At 37.9% G+C, this 16,502-nt stretch overlaps 1 protein-coding gene and 1 long non-coding RNA gene across 2 annotated transcripts; one reads left to right on the top strand and one right to left on the bottom strand.

Moving 5' to 3' along the window:
* The first annotated feature begins 971 nt into the window (after positions 1 to 971).
* LOC131798754 (uncharacterized) lies at positions 972 to 2,114 on the top strand. Its single transcript, XR_010716844.1, has 3 exons — positions 972 to 1,107; positions 1,191 to 1,363; positions 2,093 to 2,114. It is a non-coding gene; the product is annotated as an uncharacterized lncRNA (long non-coding RNA).
* Positions 2,115 to 9,603: 7,489 nt separating this feature from the next.
* Positions 9,604 to 16,439, bottom strand: LOC131783437 (uncharacterized). Its single transcript, XM_066164040.1, has 15 exons — positions 15,932 to 16,439; positions 15,402 to 15,504; positions 14,952 to 15,170; positions 14,807 to 14,856; positions 14,279 to 14,449; positions 13,360 to 13,499; positions 12,982 to 13,093; positions 12,792 to 12,875; positions 12,486 to 12,666; positions 12,246 to 12,341; positions 11,769 to 11,855; positions 11,470 to 11,521; positions 11,255 to 11,320; positions 10,717 to 10,895; positions 9,604 to 10,578 (listed from the first exon to the last, which is right to left on the bottom strand). Exons 5-15 carry the CDS (start codon positions 14,279 to 14,281, stop codon positions 10,163 to 10,165), a joined length of 1,416 nt encoding a protein of 471 aa, XP_066020137.1. The 5' UTR covers positions 14,282 to 14,449; positions 14,807 to 14,856; positions 14,952 to 15,170; positions 15,402 to 15,504; positions 15,932 to 16,439; the 3' UTR covers positions 9,604 to 10,162.
* Positions 16,440 to 16,502: the final 63 nt, after the last annotated feature.

Genomic DNA, 16,502 nt, shown 5'->3' on the forward strand with positions numbered 1-16,502 from the left:
GACACTTTTTCTGTGTCGTTTATGTTCTTCGAACAATCATTATAGGAAACAATTTACGTTTTTCTTTCTCTACTCTTTCGTCTTTCGAATAACGAAGGGAGATGTAACGATGTTAATTTATGCATGTTAAGTTAATTTATACAGTTTAGTTTACATCCGGGATCCGGCATGTTTTGCGCGCTCTTCGCTTGTTGATGTACACTCGGCTTACAAGATTAAAACGTTGTGTTTGAGTGCTCTGGTGTTCCGTCATCCGTCTTAGCGAATACGTTACAAGATGGTTTGCTTGTAGATTGTTTTAGATGGTTTAAGATGGTTTAGGGCCTGGTTACATAAAGGTGGGGGACCCTTGGTAGTTGAGGTAACCTGCCTACCTGTGGTTGAGAAATAGCCTGTGTTAATGTACAATCTTACAACCTCAGGAACTCTAGCAACCCCAGCAAGATGTGGTATTTGTATCACACAATATAGATACAAAAAGAAATACTTTTAAAGAGATCTTGAAGAAGCTCAGAACTTTAATTTTATGGGACTGCATGCACAGACCTCTCCTCCCAGACTTTGAAAATTAGAGCATATAATAACAGTTTCCTTTTTTCAATAGCCTTTTTAGCTACTGTACAATGTCATCTAACTGTTTTAAGTCATATTAATGTGATAAAGTAACTGGAAAATATATTTTTCCAATTGAATAAAGAGAGAAAGTCTCTAAAGTACCTGTGGTGCTGCATTTGTGGGGAAATATAGCAAGAAAATTCTGTTTTATTTACTGAGTTGATAATATGAATTTACCATCATAAAGTGTTTCAAAGTTGACTTTTTGAATGTCAGCCCTAAAGTAGCTGTGACTGCATGTGTGTTGTCAGTGACAGTTAGTTCAAAGTTTTCTTGTTTGTCAAATTGCTAAACCAGTTAGAATTTCACTTTTCTTGGTTTTTTCTTTTAGTGTGAAACATTACTTTTTTTCTGGTCAGCACTGGATAAACAACCACAATGCGAAGTGTAGTAGTGGTTCCAGAGTGCTTGATGGACACAAGAGGACAGAAAAGAAACTAGTGAGGAAACAAAGTGGCTTTAATGCTTTCACAAGGGAGTTTCTCCACAAAGGTAGTCATTCTTGATCTAGCTAAATTTGTGCTTTACATCTTACCTTTTAAGTTGAAAATGCATCATGTCCTTTTATTTCACAGAACAAACTGGTGGAAGTGCAGAGGTCTTTCGCACCATTGGAGAAAAGTGGAGGAACTTGTCTGACTCAGATAGAGATGCCTACAAAAAGGTGGCAACAGATTCAGGGTCAGCTGTGTCACTACCCTCTGCTGATAAACAAGCCAAGAAGATAATTGGCAACATCATGAAACAGGTCAGCTAGTAATAATCATAGTCATTATCATCATCATTAATACAAACGTACAATGATATTTATCACATTTTGTGATGTGAACTTTGTGGTTTATAAATGACCAAGTTCAACTCACCAAGCTGTATAAAGACTGGATTGACAAGTTCTTGAAATGATATACCCAATACATTTACTGACCTTATGATTTTGTTTAATTTGTAAACTGGTCTTAAATAGTGCTTTAATAGCAAACAAGCATTTTGTATTGAATCTTTCTGTTCGACATTGATTTTAATTGATCAGCATTAATTTATCAGTTTTCTTATTGTTACATTTATTTAACTGGTAGATTGACTGTTGTCAAATAAAATTATGATATTTATCTGTGTGGATTGTAACTTAAGATGTGCCAAAAATTTTCCCCTTTCTTTTAATTTTACAGTTGGTCACCAGGTGTCTCGGCAAGCTCTTAATAAACAATGAAAGTTATTCTTAAACTTACTCATAATTACCTGTTTTAAATATCTTACTTTTTAGGTTTTTTCTTTTCCTTGATTTACACAACTTTCTAAGTATGCAAGCTCAGTAATTTTCATGTAATTAAATGTTTGTCACCATACACTCCTATGATGGGATACAACTTTAATCCAGCACTAAACAAACTGACATTGCTTAAGTAATGAGTATATATGTTATCACACTTATTTTGTTCTTCTAATTGTTACCAATCATTATCAATGTTTTACACAGGTTGCAGAACTGGAAACACTTGGTGGTCATGCACTGATGTTATGTGCTTATGATGGTGTTTGTTACCAAGGTTCAGCACGGATTGGTGACAGCCTTTTAAAAACAAACATCATGGAAACATCTGCAAGTAGATTACACTGTGAGTACTGACTGTAGATATGCATTACCGTATTTACCCTTGTATAATGCGCACTTTTTTTTCCATAAAAACAAGCATCAAAATCGCGGTGCGTATTATACACGGATTCTATTGTTTGTCAAGCACGTCCTAATTTGCATACGTTAAAAACGCAACAAAGAAAGTAAAAGTGCACGGATCGATGGCCTGGGGAGGAGAAAGAGCTTGCTTGTTTACAACTCATTTGAAGCTCACATGACAGATACTGTGAACACTTCCTTCAAACGCGAACTTCCCTTTTCCAGTCGCTCGATATATCTTTGAACAAACCATTTAGAGATGGAGTCCGAAAGGAGTGGATGGCTGATGCAATTCACGAACTTACTGGACGACAAAAAAAGGCTTCGGAGGAACTGATCTGTTCGTATATTTCACAAGCGTAGGAAGGCATTCCATCAGAAATGATCGCTGCCTCTCTCTGAAGTGTGGGATCACAAACAATTCGAATGGATCACAAGATGAATTGGTTTACAATTCAACTGAGATCACTGATGAACTTGAGGATTCAGTCATCGAAAACCTATTCGCATCGGACTGTGAGTCGGTTTAAAGACACTGAACATTTTACTTAAATCACGCAATTGCAATGCAGTAATAATATTCAAGCTACCAGCAGTACTGTGAGTAGAAATAATGTTTATGAACGGCTGTTATGATAATAATTCAACTTGTGAATTTAGGTATATTAGTAAGGACTTCAAGTTACAACATTTATAAAACGTTTGACTGTTACTGAATAGAAAAGCTTGTAAATAGGTGCTCGGTGCGTTCGATATTTGTAGTAGCAACTAGTTAGAAATTGTTGTAAACATATTATTGATGAATTTCCAGCTCTTGTTAATTAAGTGAAAAAATGGAAGTTTTAATTCTTGGTATTTGTCATGAAATTTTTTTTTTCGGAAAAAAGAGGTCAAAAATTAGGGTGCGTATTATACACAGGCGCGCATTATACACGGGTAAATACGGTAATTAGCACTTTACTCTTGATATATACTTTCAGAAGCTCATTCTAATTTTACTTGTAATGTTGAAATCTTTCTGCAAATTTTTGCGCTTGAGAATTTGTGAATTGGATCCATACATGAGTTGATGAAAAAAATAAAAACAATTAGTAAAACCAATTACCTGTTGATTCCAATTTACATTTCATTCCTGCACTCAAAACATAAACAGAACCTCAAAAAAGGTTATCAAGAGCAGTAGTCCCGGTACTCAATTTCTGTTACTCTAAGTGTATATCTATGTTCTTAAATATCAATATAATCTCAATATATTAAAACAATAAATGAATCTCAATGAAATTCACTACATTGATGCTTAGATCAACAGCTTATTACACCAAGCATTTCGTTTCTTAAGAACTTAGAAAAGAAAGCATTATATTTCCAGTGAAAATAGGTCCTTATTTTATAGGTAATTCCCTGGTGGAAAAGCAAGACGTGTCAGTAAAACATCTACAAGAAGTGTTCAACTTCAAATACAGTACGCGTTTTTAAAGCATATATTTGCCTTTATCCATGCACGTGCGGATTAAGGTCTTCGAAGATCTAGGTGATGTTCCTCCAAATTATTGAAAAATATCTTTCTTTTCTCTTTCTACTGAAATGGCCGCATTAAGTTTCAGTTGACCCATGATTGAAAACTACATCTCCATAAACTACTATTTGAAGCATTTAAGAGGTCAATAGCTGTTTTACACTCAGCTTCTGCCTTTTCTTGTGATTTGTTGCAATACGAAAAAAAGTCAGTCTTCTTTCCCAATATAAATTTTATTTCTGCTTTTAATGTATTGATGTGGTAATTCCCTCTATCTATGGCTATGATTTCTGTATAAGTGTCATATTCAACGCAACAAGGAGTGACTTTTAGCTTCGTTTTTTTTCCAGTCAATTTCTGTCTTTGTCTTTTGTAGGTGAACTTGTCGGAAACAGAGGAAGTAAAATGCCTTACGCTAAGATACAGCAATTGGGAATTTTACTTAATAACCTTCCCTTGGATTTAAAGAAAGAGATTGGTGTTATTCCGCGTAACCGTCTCTTTACGGAAGCGGCCAGCGCCGAAAGCTGTGGCTCGCCCGTCATGACTGGAGCTTTGGTATTTCTTTGCCTGTACCCTCCATGGATAGTTGCACGACCCCTTCAGCCACCACTCACACATCAACTTCTCCTACGTCCACTCCTTCCCTTATTAATTCGTCGACCTCCTGTTAATAAGTACTCCCAGTTTAAGTTAAAAACCACTGCTATTCACAACCGTAACAATACCAACTCACAACGAACTAACTACTAATATAACTTACAAAACACCTCAGTCGAAAAGATGAAATTTACACAACATACCATACATTATTCCTTCACTTTGACACAACCTCATCACACACAAGTTCTTTAAGTGTTTATCAGTCATCTGCAACCAGAGCCACAGTGATTGTTGACCACTGTACTTCCCGCGCATCCATTGTTCTTGGTACTCCTTCCTAATCTCAACGCAGCACTTCCCTTGCTGCTGGTTTTATCGTTTCCAAAGGTGAGCAAGTTTTTTATCTCTGACTTTGTAAAGTTCAGTGTTAAGCGTGTTTACCACTCAAAGTGACGGGCTTATTGCGTGCGAAAAGGAATTAGGAATTTCCATGAAACAAAGTGATCACGCTGGAATGAAAGACTAGTGTACTATTTGGTCTCCTAAGTATTTAACACCAACGTTATTTACTTTGTAACCCTTTTTACGCAGATACTAATTTGGAATGCTGTTACCAAGCACGGCCTGAAAAATATGTGTGGTTTTTGTTCTTCCACCAAGAACACACATTCATGGGCGCACAGTGAATCCGGGAAACTTTGTGGTTGAATGGTGCACTCTATGACGGAGAATCGATTTTTGTCGGTGGTTTTATGAATGGCCTTTAGAGCCGGCAACCTATTTTCACTCGACTTACTGAAGTTTACTTCTTCAGGCAGACCTCCCTGTGAAGGCGCCATAACCTTTTGGAACTGTGCACAATAAATTGTAACGTGGTTTTGGCAAATAAATTTCTTAATTTTTATTTTTTGTTTGTGTGTTTGTTTGCTTTTTTATGTTTATTTGGTTAATTTCTTGGCAATAAAAGGAAAAAGCACTGTCCATCGAGCATCGCATATCCGATGTTTATCGCATAGTTTCCTAACAAGTTTGACGATAAGTTTTCACGCACTCTAAACTGAACTTGCGGGAAACGTACAAACGGGGGGAATTAACTCGGCAGAGACCACTCGTCTAATGAGAACGGAAACTCGTCACGATTTCCTGGCACACAGCGATCTACTTCGAGTGAACTTGTACGGACGTCAAGAAAGAGATAGCGTTTGGTTCCACAGTATACTTTTATTCGTAGAGCGCTCTAACATACACCATGCTAGAGTAGAAGCTAAAGTAGTAATCATAAAAGCTGCACAAGGTACTTGCTTAAGAACTAACTGATGAGAGGTGCTATTGAACCAATTTTTTCCGAGAGACCATTAACACTTGTATTTACCTAACAGAAACCAGTAATAAATAACAGAAGTGCCGACGTGCAGGTGCACAATGAAAGCAAGTAACAAGCAAATCTATTGGTCAATTGTCTTGTCAATGCTAGTACTTTACATATCAATCAGTGACTCTAGTATCGTAGTCCATCATCCCCTTATGAACTGGTCTGAAAAGTTTCCATTTTTAGGCTTTCTATCGTATCATGGAACAACACTAAAAGTGTCTTTTTCTTGAAAAGAATAAGGGAGAAACAGTCCCTTCTATTCATTTTCTTTGAATTGTGGCTACTTTGGTGTTATGAAACCAATTAAGACACGAAACGAAGATCGTATGGCCCGGATTTCTTTGGTCTTTAGCAGTTTCAATGGGTAAAACCTCGAAAACTGTGGGTGTGTGTGTGTGTGTGTGTGTGTTAGCCTTCCCAGGAGGATACACGTAGTATATTTGATTTACAGCGTAACACATCAAGAACTGATCCCTGTTATCACTTGTTTCCTATTGGCATGCACCACATTTGTTCTGAGCTTCGAGTGTTTACGAAGATTTCACCACCTTTCAGAGAATTAAAGACAATTTGCAGCAGACGTGAATTTAGCCAAACCAGAGTTCCCAAGCAATGAAAACTCGGTAACATTGTTATGGTTTTCATGGGATAACGACATTGGATCCCACTTGGACTTATTTTGGTGATATTGGCGGATTTCCACATCTGTTTTATGATTTTCATGGGAGATTGCGGTTGGTCCGCAGTCAGACCCATTTTGGCAATATTGGTTAGTTTCCAGATTTTTCCTATGATTTCCATGGGAAATCGACTTTTAATCGCACTTGTACTCATTTTGGCGACTTGCCCAGTTTCCAGAACTGTCCTATGATTTCCAAGGGATATTGTTGTTGCTCCTCACTAAGACCCATTTTAGTGATATTGGCGAGTTTCCACATCTGTCCTAAGATTTTGATGAGATGTTCACCTTGAGTCGCACTTGGACCCATTTTGGCGATATTAGCCAGTTTACATAACTTTCTCGTCATTTTTATGGGATATTGGCTTTAATCCACACTTGGACTCTCTTTGGCGATATTGGCGAATTTCCTCACCTTCATATGATTGTCATGAGATATCGCTGCCGATCCTCACTGAGACCTATTTTAGCGATATTGGCGAGTTTACACATCTGTTCTATGGTTTTGATGAGATATTGAGTCGCACTTGGACCCATTTTGGCAATTTGAACCGGTTTCCACAACTTGGCTATGAGTTTCACAGAATATCGATATTGACCTGCACTTATACCCATTTCGGCGATATTAGCGAATTTTGCCATCTTTTCTCTGATTTTTATCGAATATTGACGTTCATCCGCACTTAGATCCATTTTGACGTCATTGGCGAATTTTCAACTTTTGTCTTATGACTTTAATGGGAGATTGCCGTTGGTCCGCACTTAGACCCATTTCGGAAAAATTTGGTCAGTTTCCAGATTTTTCTTATGATTTCAATGATATCGACATTGACTCGCACTTGGACTCATCTTGGCGATACTGCCAGTTTCCAGAACTCTGTTATGATTTTCATGGGATATTGCTGTTGATCAGCACTAAGACCCATTGGCGATATTGGCGAGTTTCCGCATCTGTCTTGTGATTTTCATGGGAGATTGCTGTTGGTCCGCACATACGCTCATTTTGGAAATATTAGTCAGTTTCCAAATTTTTCCTATGATTTCCATGGGATATCGACATTGAATCGCACTTGGACTCATTTTGGCGATACTGGTCATTTTCCATAACTCTTCTATGATTTTCATGGGATATTGCTGTTGATCAGCGCCTAGACCCATTTTAGTGATATTGGCCAGTTTCCACATCTGTCTGATATTTTCATGGGACATTGACATTAAGTCGCAGTTGGACTCATGTTGGCGATATTGGCCAGTTTACATAACTTTCTTGACATTTTTAGGGGATATTGGCATTAACCCACACTTGGACTCATTTTAGCGAAATTGGCAAATTTTCTCACCTTCATATTATTTTCTTGTCGACACGCATTAATTTGGAACCATTTTAGCGATATTACGGTCAGTTTTCTAAATTTTTTCCATGATTTCCACGGGAAATCGACGTTGACTCGCTCTTGGACTCATTTTAGCGATATTGGCCAGTTTCCAGAACTCTCATATGATTTCATGGGATATTGCTGTTGATCTGCACTTAAACCCATTTTGGCAATATTGGCGAGTTTCCACATCTGTCTCATGATTTTCATGAGATATTGACATTGAGTGGCACCCGGCTCTATTTTGGCGATATTTGCCATTTTCCGAAACTTACCTATGATTTTCTAAGAATATCGACATTGACCTGCAGTTATACCAATTTTCGCGATATTTGGTCAGTTTGAAAATTTTCCATTGATTTCCATGGCATATCGACATTGACTTGCATTTGGATCCATTTTAAAGAAATATTGGCATATTGCAACTTTACCATAATATTCATGGGATATTTGGAAACATCGATTTTAGCGATATTGGCTAAGTTCTGCGACTTTCCTGTGTCTTCTGTGGGAAATTGCCATAGACTGCACTTGTATCCATTTAGGCGAAATTAGCCAGTTTGCACGACTTTCTTACGATTCTCACGGGAAGTTGCCATTGATTCGCACCTTAACCCATTTTGGCGATTTCAGCCAATCTCTTCGACTTTCCAATGATTTTCATGGGATCTTAGCATTGACCCGCAATTGATCCCATTTTTGGGATTTTGGTCAATCCCTGCGACTTTCTTATCATTTTCGTGAGGTGTCAACATTGACCCGCACTTGCACCCATTTTGGCGATATTTTCCAGTTTCCACAACTTGCTTATAACGATTTTGACTCCCACTTGGACCCATTTAGGCGAAAGTAGCCAGTTTCCGCGACTTCCTTACGATTCTCATGGGAAGTTGACACTGATTCGCACCCTAATTCATTTTGGTGATTTCAGCCAATCTCTTCGACTTTCTAATGATTTTCATGGGATCTCAGCATTGACCCTCAATTGGACCCATTTTTGTGATTTTGGTCAATCCCTGCGACTTTCTTATCATTTTCATGAGATTTCAACATTGACCCGCACTTGCACCCATTTTGGCGATATTTGCCAGTTTCCACAACTTGCTTATAACGATTTTGACTCCCACCTGGACCCATTTAGGCGAAAGTAGCCAGTTTCCACGACTTTCTTACGATTCTCATGGGAAGTTGACACTGATTCGCACCCTAACTCATTTTGGTGATTTCAGCCAATCTCTTCGACTTTCTAATGATTTTCATGGGATCTTAGCATTGACCCTCAATTGGAACCATCTTTGTGATTTTGGTCAATCCATGCGACTTTCTTATCATTTTCACGAGATATTGTCAACATTGACCCGCACTTGCACCCATTTTGGCGATATTTGCCAGTTTCCACAACTTGCTTATAACGATTTTGACTCCCATTTGGACCCATTTTAGCGATATTGCCCAGTTTCTACAAGTTTCTCACGATCTTTGTGGGATATCGACACTGACTTGCAATTGGACCCATTTTGGCCATTAAGGCCAGTTTCCACAACTTTCTTATGGTATTTATGGGACACTTGGACCCATTTTGCCGACATTGGCCAATTCCTCGACTTCCTCGTCGCTCTTATGGGATATTGCTCTTGACCCACACTCACACTCTCACTCATTTTAGCAAAATTGCGAACCTTAGATGTTCTTGACTCATGTAATAATGCACTAAATAATTTTAATAAAGGTCGCCATTGCCATGCGTTAAAATACTTGTCCCGCGAACAAAGACACTTAGGCCAAAATGCTGAAACTTAATCAGGCTTCAAACGTCACAACAAAATGACCAGGTAAGGATGCGTCAAGGAGCCTAAGTCGATAAAACAAGATTGAATTAATTCGTGAAGGAGAGCTGTTATTTTTCGTGTAAAGTGACTAACTAGTTGACACTGAGCTTAATTTTTTTTTAGCTGATTGGTAATACTTGTTCGTAGTTTTACATTCTTGAGTGAAAGAGGAAAAGGAACAGGCAGTTGAAACGACTCAAGTTACAATCAAGATATTTCTGTGTTTAAATCTGAACTATCTGAATCAGATTCACTGTCACTTCCGTATTCAGCATTGAGAACGGAACGCAGGTCCTCAAAGACTTCATTTTGGCCAAGCTGTTGAACCACGTCAGCTTCATCAGTGTTGTAATCGTCCTCCATCTGAACCTCCTCATCGGCATCATCACAATCTACTTCGGGGAAAATTCCAAGGTCAAACTGAGCTTCACATTCCTCATGGCTACCAGCATTAGAAAAGAGACCGTGGAGATGACCTGTGAATACGGAAAGCTCATTCATTTAGTGCTGGCAATGGAGAGTAATGCGCGAACTCGCTCCGTATCTTTCTGTGCCATCAGTTCCTTTGACCAAGTGTCCAATACCTTCAACTTTCCCTCGAAATGACTGAACATCCGAGCCATTTCTTCTTTGGTGCTGGCTATTTCATCTAAGCATCTTTTGCGTGTGTGAAACAAATCAACGAGTTGCCTCTTTAAACAATAGGGAACAGCAGACTGCGGTTGGGTGTCATCGTTTAGTACACGCCACAGTGGACTGTCGATGCTTAGCGCGTCTTCAACCGCAATTGTGGAGGGGTATTTACAACCCACCGTGTCAACGTTTTGTCTTGTGTACTCCTTGACCAGCTGTTTAATGGCTCCAGTTGCCTTTGAAATTTTCGCACAAAGCCGTTTTGCAATGGCTTGTCCATCTAAAGAATTAACACGACATGAGTCAAAATGATACCGTAGAAAGCCTAGGTTATAATCATTTCAATACGATGTGTTGGTTAGCTGTAATCGGGCTTCTTATCGACGACAGTTAGCACTGGAACATATCAATGCAATACCTGCATATTTCTTCATCAGTTGTAAGAGAAACCACCTTTCTGAGCACTTGACATGCATGGATAATAGCAAGTCTTCTCGACGCTTGTCTTGCAAATCGCGGAGGTATGCAATATACATGCTACTGTCAGGAGACCATCGGGGTTGGCCGCCCTCAAGGTTCTTTAGCTGTTGATCCAACCTATTACCAGCATAAAGGAAAACAGTGGAGAAACCCAAAATTTGGTTGAAATTATTGGTTTGGATTTGCATTGCTTTGAAGTGCGATTGGCAATCAAAACTTGCCCTGAGAACCCAGTAAAATACCAATAACGACTTCCACGTTTAATGACATGGAATTTTCCATAACTCTGATTGCCCGACTCCTGATTGTCTGTTTACTTGTATGATAAGCTATTTCTAGATTTTGTGGCTGGTAATGAGTTCTTTGCTTTGTTTTGGCGGACCTCATTTGAAAATCGTTTTAATATCCTTACGTAAAGATCATTTAGTTCCCAGATTAGGGGAATAAATTACAGGATCCAAAATATGGTTTCATACCTGTCAAGCTGATCGGTCAGTACTTTCCAAGTTTCAGATGCCGGGGAACATTTTTGCAGGTTTGTTCTGTTAATGAACAGTTTGAAAATTCAGAAGACAAGCATCAGAGAAAGTCAGGAGAAATGACAGAAAGTGATGAACCAAAAGTGACACATTTACTGTAAAAATTTGGGGTAAACATTGTATGAAAACCAGATCCCCATGCTACTTCATACCTTACACAGAAAAACTGCCTCAACTTGTCCGGGTAATCATCTGGTGATGAACCTTCAAGTAGGAAACGTAAAATCATAAACGAACTTGTAACTGTTTAAGTAACTTGCGTGTACCTATCTGAACTTCAGTTGTGGTACTCTAATTTCCTCTTAAGCACTTCAAAACATTTATCACTCTGTAATCAAAAGGGGGGCAAAGTACAATGGAAATCATTCATTTGTCATGATTATTATTGGTCGTTAAAGGTGAACCATTCCAAATAAGTTCCCCTCAATGAATAGGCGAAATTTGTACGTACTGGGTCTTCCTGTACTGGCCGCTTTGTTAGCCGTAGATTTCTCAATCATGCTCCACTCTGAGACGCTGGATACGTCCACCTTAATACCTTGGTAATAGTAAAATGGGGCTGTATCATCATCTAGACATACCTATGTATCTATCAAAGTTACATTCATCGAAGTTTCATTTTCTAGTATCCCGCAATACCCAAATACCAATTCGCTAATGAAAGGAAAAGAATATACAATTGATTGTATCAAAATAGTGCACCACTAAAGCTGAAGTTATTTGAATGAAGTTGGTCCATGGAGTATGAAAACATACCATGTGGTTTCTTTACAAAAGTTCTTAAGGAATGTTAACCGTACATGTATTTACGACATAAAGCTCACAACAGGACGCACACGCAATGAAGTCTAATTCTTTTTAACACGTAAAGGAACAATGTAATTAGTTGAAGGGAAAAATAAAGAAAGTAACGAAATCAAATCCCAACCTGTCTTATTCAACTTCTCAAGAAGCAAATTGAGTTGCTCTTCAGTTTCTTTCTCCGTTTCCACTGCTTTCTTTAAATGGTCACGAAGTCGTTCTCCTAAATTTTTGGGAATAACGAAACATGGTGAAAAACAGCAAGATAACGATTGAGTTTACGAAAACATATCACAAATCGTTTATAATATGATATACTGTGGTGATAACTGTATTTGTAAAACGTGAAGATTAACAGCTAAATTACCAAGGTCCGAAATTGACTTTTTAGCGTAATGCATCAAGAAGTCAGTTAATGTATCAACTCGGTGGGCTGGAGTCATTTCCTTCGTTATTTTTGCTGTTGGCCTCAAGTAAGACCACAGTCTCTCCATCACCTCGCAATCACTCATTCCGAACCCTTCCAGCCGTCTTCCGCTGTAGTTGACCTGGCGTTACAAAAGACAAAACAAAGCTTCATGAAAACAGTAACTGTTTAAGAGTAAGCATGCATGTGTTTTTCAATACCTTTCAACTCCTCAAAAGTGTTCAAAAGGAAAATATTTCAAAATACCTGACAAGAAACTTTGTGTCCATAGCAGTGAAATGCAGGTATCGCAAGAGTAACATTTTCAAGCAATGTTTCCTGGTGCCTATTCTACAGAGAAGATAAATTAAAAACAACAGGGCATCATTTAACAAGCAAAAATACCAGAGTACCATGACCACAACTTAATTCAAATAAAACCGCTAAAAAATCTTACTCTCAAATGTGTATCCAGCACACATGCAATATCATAGAAGAAGCGAATGTTGATAGCTTTATCTTGCACATGATTTTTAATCCATTTTAGTAAATACACAGCATCTCCAATCCTGTTTAATAAAAATATAATCATTATTAGCCACAATGTCCATGCAGTAATTTATTTGTTCCCTAGTTTCATTGAGTACCCTAATAGAAATGGTGTATAAACAGAGTTATGCTATACAGCAGTACGACTATCATATACAAATTCTTTCCTTAGGAACCTAAAAAGTGACATGTCTCTTAATTTATGCACCCTACAAGGCACTCTGGTTACATATTTATTAACAATAGCCGACCAATAATGTACAGATTTCCTTTTGCATGTACATACTCTTCTCCTCTCTTTAAGCTGAAAAACTTCAGTGGCACTTCGTCCTTGCAGCCTCCACCAAAGTGGGCCCTCTCATCGAGCTTTGTGGATTTGTTTTTGGAACGGAGATTGGAACCAGCTTGAAACTGATTACACTGCTCCTGCAACAGAAAACATTTAACTCTTAATCTTCAACTTCCTTTCTACCTTTTCGTGAGATGTCATTTAAAGCAGAAGTACCAAAGATAAAAACAGAACAGGAATTAAGATCTATGTAGCATTCATGTACGTGTGGCATTCAAAGTAGATATGGGTTGTTGGAGGTGAACCCTCACATTAGAAATTAAACATTACATTATGGGAAAGGTGGCAAGGAAAATATTGGCAGAAAATAATAATCATTCATCAATTTCTCATAAAAATTAAAAAAAATGGGACAACCAAATAAATTTACTGCTTGATAACAACCCTTCCTCTTTCATTCAGGCTTGGGACCAGCAAGAGTGACAGTAGACACCCTTGGCAGAGTTAGTTGTGTAAGCAAATATGAAGATATTACCTTTAAAGACCATAAATCAATTACAAAAAAAGAGGGAAAAAACTGTATTTGAAAAAAAGAGGGGGCTGCAATAAAGATTATGTACTTGTTCTTGAAGCTGACAATTCACACAGTTCTTGTAAGTTAAGTTTACATAACAAACTAACAATATATTTGAGCTACATGTATTTTGGGCAGAATGTTACCAAAGTAATTAACCCTTCAAACTGTACCATATTTAAATTATTCAACACTAACATTATTACAAGTAACAAACATAATTGTTACTTTTGGTCTCTCATTGCAATGGTTGAGTAGTGGTATGAGTACTGATGGGTAACAAAAGGTTAGAGTAACGCGACAAAATACAAAGTAAGAGAAAAAGTCCTTTGGTTCACACACCATTGACTTGCTGCTTGGTCTTTTGCTGTAATTAGCTAGAAATGCATCTACTTTTTCTTGGCTAATGAACAGTTCCTCTCCATGATTTGATGACTTTCCACTAGTTCCAGCACTGCATTTGCAGACACATCCAAACAATGCATCAACAGAGATAAATAAACTTCCCTTCTCCTACAATCAGATGCCAAAATCTTATTAGAAATGTCATGTTAAAAATATTTCTTACGCCTAAATGAATGAAAAACAATGGAATAACTCATGCTAAGACCAGCTGCCACACTATGAGGACCACTAGGAAAAAGAGAGAATCATAAAGATTCAAAACAATGTTTCTTGTCTAAATTATATAATTCATTATGCCAACACATATAGTGATAGTTATTTGAGATTTCTAAAGGTAAATAGTACCCACTTAGACATTTCATCTGAAGGATGACTTATCACAAACCTTAGGACATGCAGGACATTCATGATCATTCTCATAAGAAGGATTGAAATGCTTCAGGTTACTCAACATGCTAGACATACCGGAACTCGCAGAAACAATCTCCAACAAGGAGCCAGTAGATGTCCTTAATCTAAAGGAAAACAAATAATTTATTTATTGTATAAATTAAGAAAATAAAAAGGAATTCATAAGCATAAGATAAAAAATTACTGAATGAATACTTACGTAAACCTTTGAAGCAGGTGGGACCAGCCACTGCAGTGCCTGACATATTGACCTTAAAGACACTACATTCTAAGAAAATGTATTGGAGCAAGGCCATAAATTCAAGGTCAAAGGCTACCTGGGGCTGTTTTGGAGTAGATGGCCAGAAATCATTCCTGACCAGCGTTATGGCTTCTGGTTCATGCTCGCAACATTTGATTTTGATGGGATTCTGCTGCCCTGTATAAAGACAAACACCATAGTGTGTCCATAGTCGTATTCTTCTATAATAATTGTTTATTAATTCCTGTCTGTGTTGAAAAAAACAATTAAAACACAAACAAAGACCTTCCTGGAAGAGGTAACCTAACTATTTAAATATAAGTATAAGTAAAAAGTAGTACTAGTAATTGCAGACTGGCAACCTATCTCACAATATAGTTACATATTGCACAGCTGTTAGTTACTTACCATGCAAACCTACAACTATAATGTCACGCACATATCCATGATCCATGTTGTGAGGTGTGTTCCATACACACTCACCAAACTGATATGGCACAAATCTTCCATCCTAAGAGCATAAAATATCCTACATGAATCAGGTGAATACAAATCACACACCCTTTAAATCAGCCAACTCTTTCAAAATTGCCAAAAATAAAATTTACTTTGTTCTGAGTATAAAGCAAATTACATGTATGCTTGCAAGAAAAAATTATCCTTACTGCTTTCGCTTTTTCCTCTGTATAAAAATGGGTCAGGTCTCATCGACATAATGCACATTGAAGTTGAGAAAAAACTACATTAAGTGAAGTAATTGAATAGAGGTGTTATATGAAGTTGTAAGGAAAAAATATGGATGTATCTCCAATTAAACCACAAGACAACGTACTTACAAATGAAATTGCCTAACGGCCAGAGTACACAAGAAATCGGGTTTCACAACATAATTGAAAAGGTGACTGGAGGAGATTGTCCTCCATAAATATTCGACTCACTTTCCAAACTTCCGGGTGGTGAAGTGATCTACCGCCTGCGTGAACTAAATTGAGGTGATCTGCGCATAGGAATTGCCTTGGACTGCAGTGAAGGTATCTGCCGCACGCCTCTTCTTCGCAAAAAGGAATGACACATCTGCCCCAAAGGCAAAGCCTGTCTGGTCAACAGCGCTGAGACGAGCTGCTCTCTCGCATTGAGCCAAGACAAAGCCAGCGTGGCTTTCCTCTCATGATAAGCTTTTAACTTGCGCTTCAGTCGCACTTTTTTACTTTTAGATCTTGATTGGTTCTCAAACCATGATATTCGTCAATATGGGGAAGGTCTTCTTGGTCTGGAGAAAAACCACCGCACGTGTTTAGAGAAGATCCGGCGACTACAGACGTTGTATCAGTTAATTGCTGGGCGGCATATCGAACTGGAACACTAAACTTCGACTTTCTTATAGCTTTTCCTCCTTAAAAGTAACTACATTCAAATTTTTTTTCGACCTAAAATCGCGTTTAGGAGGCATAATGGTATCCAAAGCTTTTCCAAAGCCGCGTTTCAAGGGTTCGCGGTCTATGGCACCAG

This window comes from Pocillopora verrucosa, chromosome 3 (assembly GCF_036669915.1).
Source record: "Pocillopora verrucosa isolate sample1 chromosome 3, ASM3666991v2, whole genome shotgun sequence".
Lineage (NCBI taxonomy): Eukaryota > Metazoa > Cnidaria > Anthozoa > Scleractinia > Pocilloporidae > Pocillopora > Pocillopora verrucosa.